This window comes from Phaethon lepturus, unplaced genomic scaffold, assembly GCF_000687285.1.
Source record: "Phaethon lepturus isolate BGI_N335 unplaced genomic scaffold, ASM68728v1 scaffold50301, whole genome shotgun sequence".
NCBI lineage: Eukaryota > Metazoa > Chordata > Aves > Phaethontiformes > Phaethontidae > Phaethon > Phaethon lepturus.
In genome coordinates, this window is record NW_010519428.1 from 1 (window position 1) to 10,965 (window position 10,965).

At 42.3% G+C, this 10,965-nt stretch overlaps 1 protein-coding gene across 1 annotated transcript; it reads left to right on the forward strand.

The window, feature by feature from the left end:
- Window positions 1-988: 988 nt before the first annotated feature.
- Window positions 989-8,226, forward strand: DLL4 (delta-like 4 (Drosophila); the record flags this gene model as incomplete). Its single annotated transcript, XM_010297029.1, has 7 exons — window positions 989-1,049; window positions 1,158-1,288; window positions 2,705-2,874; window positions 3,964-4,183; window positions 4,638-5,346; window positions 6,115-6,223; window positions 7,871-8,226. Coding segments are annotated over 7 exons (1,406 nt in total), but the record flags the coding sequence as incomplete, so codon positions are not given.
- Between the last annotated feature and the right edge of the window lie 2,739 nt (window positions 8,227-10,965).

A 10,965-nucleotide genomic window follows, 5' to 3' on the forward strand; every position in this document is an offset into this window, starting at 1 on the left:
CGCCCCAGGCAGAACCGGGGCCTCCGCGGGCATCGGGCGGGCCCGTGAAGCTCACGGAGGCCTCAGCGCCATAAGGGACATCACCCGCTTTGGCTTCCCTAGGGCCCAGTCTGCGTTATGTGGGGCAGTAGCGCGGGGTGGGGATGCTGCTCAACAGGCCTTCAAGGAAACGCGACCTCTCTCAAGGCCTCAGGGACCTTCTTTGGCGAAGGGACCCGGGACCCAAAAACACATCCCCTTGCCCCATTCCACCAGCTGGCCAGACCCCGGTTGTAGCTGTCTTTGCGATCAGTCCTTAAAATATGGTGGCTTTGACAGCACTGCTACAAAACATTGTGCATGGTTACCCGGTAGGTGTTTGGGGCCATGTTTTCATGCTGACCTTTCCACTCACTGCCTGGAGAGAGAAAGTTGCACGCTGAGGACTTTGGCCCCTTTGGCTGCAGCTACCAACGTTGTGTTTTCACCTCTGCAAAAACGCAGCAACGAAAGAGCTAGCAGAGAAAGGATTTTGGCGGATACCCCTGAATCACTGATATCTGTTCCAAGATAAAATGCTAGCGGCTTTGCTCGCACAAGTGCCTCCACCGTTCCTGCTGCAGGAGGAGATGAGACAGGTGTTGCAGTGTAGTAGTGGATATCTTTACTGTGAGCTTGGGGTCCCGTCGGGTTTTTTCAGTCTTTCGTTAGTACAAGCCTAAGCCTTGCTCCTTCTAGCTCCTTTTCTAGCAGGGGTTGCAAGAGTTCATGTTTGTTGTATAAACAGAAAAATTAAAGGACAACTTGTCAAATGTTGGCTCTCCTTGTTCACTTCCTCCTGCTCCAGAGCTCTCTGTACCGAGAATTTTTAAAACAAAGCTCTGAAAGTGCAAAAATGTTTTTCAAAGTATTTTTTCTTTAAAGCTGGCATTTGCCCTTTTAAAAGTGTATTCTGTAGTGCTATGTTTATTTAACTAAACATTTCTGCTTTTTTATGTTCTCTTTACAGCCATCTGTCTGTCTGGATGTACTGAACAGAATGGGTATTGCAACAAGCCTGGAGAGTGCATGTGAGTAAATGGCAATTGCAATCTGAACTTCAGTTAAAATGTCACCTTGTAACAGAAACTGAAACTCTTTTCCATGTCATTAATGTTTTAATTTGTCTTGTCTTTTAGCTGTCGCCCCGGTTGGCAAGGCCGCTACTGTGATGAATGCATCCCCCATATAGGCTGCCGCCACGGGACTTGTAAAACACAATGGCAGTGCATATGTGATGAAGGATGGGGTGGCCTCTTCTGTGATCAAGGTTAGTTCTGAAGGTTGTGCTTATGGCTCTAGGTTGGGTACTCCTCAGTACCGGACTAAGGAATCTGATCCATCTAGAATCAAATTTCCACAAGGTACATGTTCATAGGCATCATTTTGTACTATGGCTGTCTTAGATACCAACTCTTGTATTTGTAGTAATTTTGTTTGAAAACAAGCAAATCTTTTTGGTAGCTCCAGTTTTTCTCTTGCAAAAAAAAAGTTTTTCTCTTGGGGGAAAAAAACAACAACCTGGATGAGTGTTGAACGGGCAAATTTTCTGCCTGCTCAAGCTAAGTTTAACTTATTCCCTATACAACTATAACAATTTACTAAACAGTTTCCAGCAGCAGTAAACACCATCATTTGGGCCTTCCTTATTTTGCATACAAGGAAGTTAAGTCATGTGATAAGTCTGGAGCATGAGAGAAAAATCATGTAAGCAAGAATGAAAAGTACAGGTTCCATTTTAAGGTACACCAGACCACTTCCACCTATTCAACCCATTGAATCACTGAACCGTAGCCAGCTGAGCAGTCATGTCCTCAAGGCCATATATGCACTGCTGGCACTGAGATCATTGAGTGCTCAAAGCAAGCTCAGTGTTTTCAAGACAGTTATAGGATGGTGAAGTCTGAATTAAGCAGGAAAAGTAAAGTTGCAGATTTTTTTCTTCTTGTAGTTATCTATTAACCAGTTGTATTCCACTTACTCTATGGTATTTATAGAGATAATAAAATTTTCCACTTATGTCCTACGAACTTGTGTGTATAACCTCTGTCTCAAATTTAAAAGGGGAAGAAAGTCAAGCTTGGCAGAGCATTTGGACAGTTTAAACTACTAACATTCATAACAAGAGAGCATGGTAAATATACAATAAAAGATTTCTAGTGTTTGTTTAAATCTCCAAGCCAAAACATCTTTATTTTCCCCCTGCCCCTGCCTCTGCAGAATGTGCCTCAGAGCACACCTTTTAAAGATGGGGCTCACTGTTTTAGTATGTGACATGTTCTCCTCAAAATGTCTATAGTGCCGTGGCATGTCTTTTGGGGAAACACACTTATGAAGTACGTTTTCCAACCTGGCGTCTAAATGCCAATGCAGCTAACAGGTTTATGCACACCAAAAAGGGAGAGTATACCAAAGCACTAAGACAGTTAAATTTTTGCCAAGTCTCTCAAAATTCAGAGCTCATGTATTACAGTGATGGACCTAGAGAAGTATCTAAAATCAGTGATAATCTGAAACATCTGATTATTACTGATAATAATCTGGATAATCATCTCCAGTATTCCTATTGATAGCACAATGAAATGCTTCATTGAAAATTGTCGACTTTGTTGACTAAAACGTTTTTGTATGAATGCCTTTTCCCAGCTGTCAAAGACATTTTCTCTAACTCGTGGTGTCTTTGCAGATCTGAACTACTGCACTCACCACAGGCCGTGCAAAAACGGAGCAACTTGCATGAACACTGGCCAGGGCAGCTATACGTGTTCATGCAAACCTGGCTTTACCGGTGTTGACTGCGAACATGAGATCAGCGAGTGTGACAGCAATCCCTGTAGGAATGGCGGTAGTTGTACGGTAAGGGCATGTTAAATGTAAAGTCTTTGTGTGGAGCAAGCCCCAGTATACCTTTTCAGAAATGATTCTGTAACAACATAATGAGAATTCGATAGTACACAGGTTCATTACCAATGCTCACAACTATCATACTGAACCCTTCCTGAGAGGTGTCAGGGGAGGAAGTCGTTACAGGAGGAGGTGTATCATCTAGATTAGAACTAGTCAACTGATCCTTAGGTTTCTGTGGCAGCCATTATAAGAGCTTGGCAAGATCCAAGGTTGGTGAGGGAGCAGATCTGTAAAAAATAAGCTTCTCAAACCAAGGTTCATACAGAAATGCGCTAAGTCTGTGATTCAATAGCAAATAAAAGAAAACTTGCGCTTTCTGCTGCGGGAGTGTAGTGTCAGATAATATGAGGGCAATCAGCTGAAACGCTTTCTGTGAAACAGGGTTCTGCATTTTTAGTTTCCGGCAGTCTAGTGTTTCAGTATGTTTTTGGACCCAGTCAATGATTGATTCTACCTGTTGGTAAAGACTGATCGATTATAGACATCCAGTGTAATCTGATGCATGTTTAGATTAAAGCTAACAGCACAAGACTCTGGCTCCCTTCTCCCAAGGCCTTGGACATACAGTACTTGGAAACAAGAAACAGTTTTGTTGTGATCTAAGTGGTGAGACTTATCCATAGCAAAGCAACATAAGCACTTGTAAAGGAAAAAAGGGCTCTCGTGCCGGGGATAAATGGCCTGATCACAGCTGTGTAGGTCGGCACATGCCATTCTGCTCTGGGAGGACCTTGGGAATCCCGTTAGACAGTAGTGGTGTTAGTAATGTTTTTGTCTAGCTACCTGTAGGCTCCCTACAACTGCATCTGCTCTGCTTGTGTAGCTGCATGATTACTCCTACACACTATGTACAGCCGATTCACAGCTCTATCTCTCACAGTCAGCCTGCAGTTATTTACTCTCCAAATGTCACTTTTGCCACATCAGAGGGTGGGTGAGAAGGGACTGAACAGTGCTCGCTGCCGACCTGAAATAAGTGTGCAAGCAGCTATCGTTTGGTGCCATCAAATAACAGCAGCCTCATGTTGTGTTTTGCAGGATATGGAGAATGGTTATCACTGCCTGTGCCCCCCTGGCTACTATGGCACTCACTGTGAGCACAGCGCATTGACGTGTATAGATTCTCCATGCTTTAACGGTGGCACATGCTTAGAAAAAGAGCAAGGGGCCAGCTACACTTGCATTTGCCCCTTCGGCTTCACAGGGTCAAACTGCGAAAAAAAAGTAGACAGATGTACAAGCAACCCATGTGCAAATGGTGAGTCTTTTTATCAAAAAATCTTGTGTCTCTGACTCGTTTGTGCTTTTCAGTGCAGAAGTGATCAAAATCCAATCTGACCTCTACTCTTCCTCTAATACAATAGTCCCTCTCCCCCACTGTATTCCACATCTACCCTCATTTTAGTCTCTTGCTGGATTTCACTTGCATTTTCTATGCAACAAAAAAATGCACAGGGCTTATCATGTGATGGGGAAGATGGTAGAATCAAGTAAATTAAATTAACTTTATTACATATTTAGAAGGGCCGTATTTTTAAGGCATGCTGCTACAATAAGGTAAACTGGAAGGAACTTTTAGATGTACGGTTGTTTTGTAAAATAACCTTCTTCTTCTTAAAATAGTATAAAGTGCTAACCAGGGAGAGCTTTAGGTTTCTGACTGAAGTGTATTGCAAACTAATTTTTTTTATTTTACTTTTTTTTATCCTCAGATGGTAATTGCTTTTACCTTGGTCAGATTCGTGTGTGTCGTTGTCGGGCTGGTTTCTCTGGTCAGAAATGTGAGATAAACATCAACGACTGTGCCAGAAACCCATGTTCCAATGGGGGAACCTGTCATGACCTGATCAACGATTACACCTGCACGTGCTTGCCCGGCTACAGTGGCAGGAACTGTGAGATCAAAACCAGAGATGAATGTGCTTCTGGGCCATGCGAGAATGGAGGCACATGCTACAGTGGACTTTATAGTGCCAACTTTGTCTGCTACTGTCCTTCTGGCTTCATGGGCAACCGTTGTGAATTGCCAGTTTATTCAGTGCCCGTTACACTTCCTCCTAAACCAGTCCCCTGGATTGCTATATCCATGGGGGTGGGGCTGGTGGCTTTGCTCATACTGTTCTGCATGATAGCAATGGTCATCAGGCAGATGAGGATGCACCCAGAGCAGGACTTGGAGACAATGAACAACCTGTCTGACTTCCAGAAGGACAATCTTATTCCAGCTTCCCAGCTCAAAAACACCAACAAAAATAAAGATCTTGAAGTGGACTGTGGGCTGGAGAAATCAAACTACAAACCCAAGAATCATAAACTGGACTACAATCTTGTAAAAGACCTGACAAGTAGAGGGACACAGGAAGATAAATATTACAAAAGTGAAAAGTGTTTAGGAGAAAAGTCTCCCCTCCGACTACACAGGTGAGAATGCAGTATTCCTTCTAGCCTTTCTTAAGGCCCCTCATCTTCATATCAGTCTAGAAGCACATAAGAAAATACGGGGAAAAAAGAACCCTTGAGCAGATAATACAGAAAACAAACCAGAGCAAAGCCAAGAATCTTCATACTGGAGTACGTGTGTCACAGCCAAGTGGTGTCCTTAGCTAAGTCAATTACATTGAGTGCTTGTGCAGGGCGCTGCTAGTATGGGTGCTGTGAAGGGGAACGAGAGTGGCTAGGTCAGTGGTGGAAGTATGAAGTGTCTTTTCTTCCTCAGTAGATCTTGGAAGAACAACAGTTAAGGCATGTAGTAGTTAAAAATAAGTATTTTGAAGTATTTCACTTATTAAGGAGGCAAAGTGATCTGCTTACTGAGAAGAATGATAGAGTAAAAATAACTACTCTTTTTCAAAAAAAGAAAAGGGCAGGTATTCACTGGCCCATCAGTCCTCTGACACATGTACTGAAAGTCTTGTCTGGGATCTGCTTGTGGCTGTTACACTGAGGGGTCTGAGGAGCATGCTAGTAGGTTGGACATGGCAGAAGCATAGGGAGACAGTAGCTGCTCCTTACTTCCACTTTTCTAGTATAATATCCTGCCATCATATAGAAGATGTGAAACTTCATCCTCTGCACTTCCCTCCCACACCATCAATGGCTATCTCATTCCTCTCTCCTATTCATGGTAGATGTTGACAGTCAGGCTTATTAGTAGTCAACTAATGTTCTTTTCTCTCTGCCCTGCCTTAGTGAAAAACCGGAATGTAGGATATCAGCGATATGCTCTCCGAGGGATTCCATGTACCAGTCCGTCTTTGTGATAACAGAAGAAAGGAATGAGTGTATCATAGCCACAGAGGTAAGTAGACAGGTGGACAGGCATAAATTCACAAAGTAAAGGGGTAAATTATCCTTTAAAATTGCATCCAAGAAGGTTACTCTATTTCCAGGGATCTTGATGCTTCCCAGCATTCACCTCTCCTCTTCTGTAGCCCTCACAGAAGGGGAAAATAATGATTTTATTAAACCAGAGATTTTGAGTTTAGATAAGTCAGCGGAAGATTAAAGCACAGAACATCAGTCCCTAAAAATTTGTCACATTGTAGGATTATTTCCTCTTAAATAGGTAGTCAGCAAAAATGGAAATAATAATTCTTCATAGGTTTATTGATATAAAGCCACGTTTCTTCCCATGACTACAATGGATAATCTGTGTTCTGTGGAAGCAGGCAAAGCTATAGATTTCCAGCAGAGGATGGGAGGAAGGTAACTGGATGTGTTAGTGGATAGGCATAATAGCCATTTAGGAAGTCTGTAATAAGGTAATTTCAACCTCTTGGCATTTAAGCTCCAGCTGTATATTCTCTAACAGAAGTTAACGCTGTTATTGATAAACCCATCTAGATTTTGATGTTATATGGAAAAGTCAGAGGACAGATACATGAAAAAGGAAGGGCCTAGCACTGAACCTTAAAGACTTTAAAAAGCAGCCATTGAGGAAACCAGCACCTGAAGAATTATTGACCCATTGGAAAAGGGCTCAATAGAAGTTAAAGGCAATTTGTCATTAACCAATACCTGCCTTCTTCGGTGTGGCCATCTTTAGGACTAGTTTCAGACTCCAGGAAAGAGAAGCTTGCTGTGCCATATAGCAGTGATCTCTGAAGTCAGATCTGCAGGATTCTGTCTCCCTTGCCAGGGTGGATATCAGGTTTCCTTTTGAAGGCAAGCTGGAACACAAGTCAACCAACAATATTGAAAGTTTAAGACAAGTGAAAGGATTTTCAAAGATACAAGTGACAGCTAGACGCTTCATTCCCATTAACCGACCTATCTTCCTTTGAAGATCTTGCTGACCAAAGCTAGACTCCCAGATTTACATCAGGCATCTCCAGAAGTCTTTTTATTTTCAGAATGACAGCCCCTGAAACCTCCCTCCACATCATTCAGGCATAATCACAGAATCACAGAATCGTTACTGTTGGAAAGAACCTTGAAGATCATCAAGTCCCACCATCAACACAACACCAGCATGCCCACTAAACCATGTCCTGAAATGCCACATCCACACGTTTTTTGAACACTTCCAGTGATGGTGACTCCACCACTTCCCTGGGCAGCCTGTTCCAATGCTTGATCGCTCTCCGTACAGAAATTTTTCCTAATATCTAGTCTAAACCTCCCCTGGCGCAACTTGAATGCTTCTGAACACAAGTTATTTAACTATACTATATGCTTTTTACAGAGACCTAATGTTAAGCACCCAGATTTGTAAGCATTCTTCCCCTCAGTCCAGGTAGAGAGGCTACTCATCATACAGACCACTTTTTTTGCTGGTGATCCTTTGTCTCTGGACGCAGCCCATTGAACGCTGATAGTAAAACTGCAGTAACGTTTGGCTTAAATTGCTTTGGTCTGACATACTTGAATTACAATTTGTTAGTTGTGCAGTACTCTGTGTCCTGTGCTTCCTTCTCATTCCCGGTATTATTTTATATCCTGGCAGGTATAAGACTGAAGATCAGCCCATTTGCACCTCAGATTTGGTAATGCCAGTAGATGGACGTTCCTGCTGCATTGTTTACAATTCAGAACTGGATTGGACTGTTTTTAATTACATGCAACTTGCTGCTCTCAGGCGGAGGATGGAACTGGGTGAACTGGACAGACTGTGAATTTACTGAAAGATGCAATACACCTTTTTGTTCTTGCTGCCCTTGTTTGAAGTTTGATGCCAGAAATCTCATTGGCTATAGAAGAGGGGAGGCAGAGGGAAGAGAGAGGGGTTAAAAATGTTGCTGTTTTAATTTGTTTTGAAAAGATACTATGGCCAGTTCCTCATGGACAGAGCCCTGGCTTTCCAGAACTCTGGTTATGGGAGGTGCCGGTAGATGAGGCGGCCCTTAACTATCACAGATGTTGCCATGGAAGGTGTGAAGAAAGACACATTGCTATGCAGATAATGGATACAGTATAAACGAGGGCTCTGGGGGGTTTTTTTGTGGGTTTAAAAGTGCCTAAAATGTGTCAAGAGACTCTAACAAGCCCAAACAGAGACTTGACTGCTCTTTTTGCAGTTACCTGACCGTTATTGGGCAGAGGTGGCTGATACTTCCTGCTACACATCCACTTGCATCTCCTCTCTCCTGCTGCATGTACTGGAGACTCTGTAAGGGGCGAGAGGAGGAAGGAAATAGGAATACCCAATTTACATGTCATCTCATTCGGTGATGCTTTGGAGAACTGATTGACCCAAGCCACAATGTGGGACAGGATTTTTGTGGATTTAAACATACGAGAAGGAGCAGTTGTGATAAGGAATGCGTACTGCCTCTTCCCCATTGATGGGAGGCGTGATCCCAGCTCTATTTAAAGCCTTACAAATGCGTTTAAAACCAATCAGCTCCTAGAACCTTTATGTGCTGAGCTGTCTCAGCTGTTTTCATGCCCTTTGCACTACCAGTGATTGTGAATAGACATTACTTTTTTTTCTTCTCCTTCCTCATTCTCTCACCCCTGCCTTATTTTGACACAAATTTGGGGGTTTATGTCGTGTTTCCGAATTAGGTGCCACCTTCTACTGCAAATAGTCTCAAAATTGCAGCTGTTACTTTCTGAAGGAGAAGAAGCAGTGTGACACCACCACCCTCATTTTTCCATCTGGTTGCAAAACTCCCAACTCCTGTCCTTCATCCCGGTCCAAATGCCCAATAGCGAAGCACCCACTGAGATGCCCTCTGCCAAGACAGGTGGAGATTAGAGTTAGAAGGTTCTAGGCTCGTCTTGTTTCTTTCATACCCACCCACTGCTGCACGGAAAAGGAGAAGCCTGCCCCTGGAAACCAGAGGCATGCAGAAGCTCTTTTCTTATACACATATTTAGAGCAACAATACCCCAGTGGAAAGTGCTGTGACACTAATGAGATGAGACCATGGGGTGGGGCAAAATGAGGAGGGAGGAAACAAGATCTGGTCGACGAAACCTGGACCATGCTCTCTCTCGGACAGCGATATTCCTGCCCTTGTAAATCCTGTTGTTGGACTAGCCCATCTACTGCCTTGAACTGTGCAGGCAAGACCCCTTCATAATGTCCACTACTGACCTTCTGCTCTGACCACGTAGGACCATTTTGAAGATGACCTTCAGAAATCAATAATATGGGTTTTAGTTTGTCTGTTTGTAGTTTATTTTGAAGACTAGTACTTCAGTAATTTAAAAAAATCAGAAGCACTGAACTTTCTATGTTTTATAACATTATTTTGTATATAATGTATATTTATAATCAAAACAGAAGTGTAAATATGTTTATTACTTCTCATGTAATGTTTTTAATGTGATGACAAAGTTTGAATTTTATTTTTTTTTCAAGCAATGAAAATACTTTCCTGCTACTATGAAGTTTATAGTGGTTTGTCCTTTTACACTTCAGGCTCCATGATTCTGTGACAGCCAAGGTTACTCGAAGCCCCAGAAGTAAACCTGTCTGCCTGCTCCTTGCAGTCAGCCCTACATTTACATTTACATTTTGCACACCAACTGCTGTTGGCTGGTTTTTATAGAACGGTTATACTGTTAACTGATGTCAACGAAGTTGCTCAGCTGAGTGGCATTCACCTGACAGGAAAGCTATACATATGTATATTGTGATAGATTATATACTATTTAAATTATATATATACATATGTATACATTCTCTTGCTATGGAGTGGGACTGAACTGTCAGGAAAGTTATTTTTAGAAATGCTTCCCTCTTCCTCTTCCATGACAACTTGTGGCAAGGAAGATAGAGATTTAATGCCATTTCAAAGTGGCTTAATAACTGATGGCTTGGGGTTCACTTAGAGAACAAGATAAGATTTTTTTTTTTTTTTTTTAAATCCCATTTCTTTAAATACTTTCAGTAAGACCCAAACCTCGCCCTCAGGTTACTCTTGCACAGCACCTACACTTGCAAGACTGTATCCTTGGTTGTTTTATTGTGAACGGTAAGATTTGTCTTTCACTTGTGGGATTAGGGGGAGTTTCAGGCTTTCTCCTCCTGAGTTCCCTACGCTACACCAGCAGCCCTGTCCTCCCAGGGCATCACGAAGTCATTATCCTCCACAGCCCTTTTCGAGGACATTTCCACAAAAAAAAAAAAAAAGTGTAAAAAGCACAGTTGTATAAAGCGCTCCCAGCAGGTTTGGTAGCCTCTGAAGCACATACATTGGTGGACGATTAATCCTCTTGCTAAATCAGCTAGGTGCACTGCAGCCAACATCTGAATGCACAAAAGCAAAAACTATAAGAACAGGAAACCACTGCTGCTCTATTTTAAAACCAGACTGTTTTTGTTGTTGTTGTTGACAAAATGCCAAAAAAGGCATCTTAGTGTTGGATGCCTTTCCTATCTTTCCCCAAAATAAAATCTAACCAAAATTTGATAGTTTTTTAAAAAATACAAAACACCACCCCCCCAGCATTAAAAAGCACCAAAGCAAATTATTTTTACTTTGTCATTGAAACACTGCAAATAATGATTTATAAGGGTCCTTCTGAGTGTATTATTAAGGTTACATAAATGCTATTTACTTTGGGTGGTTTTGTTTCTCCCTCTTCAGT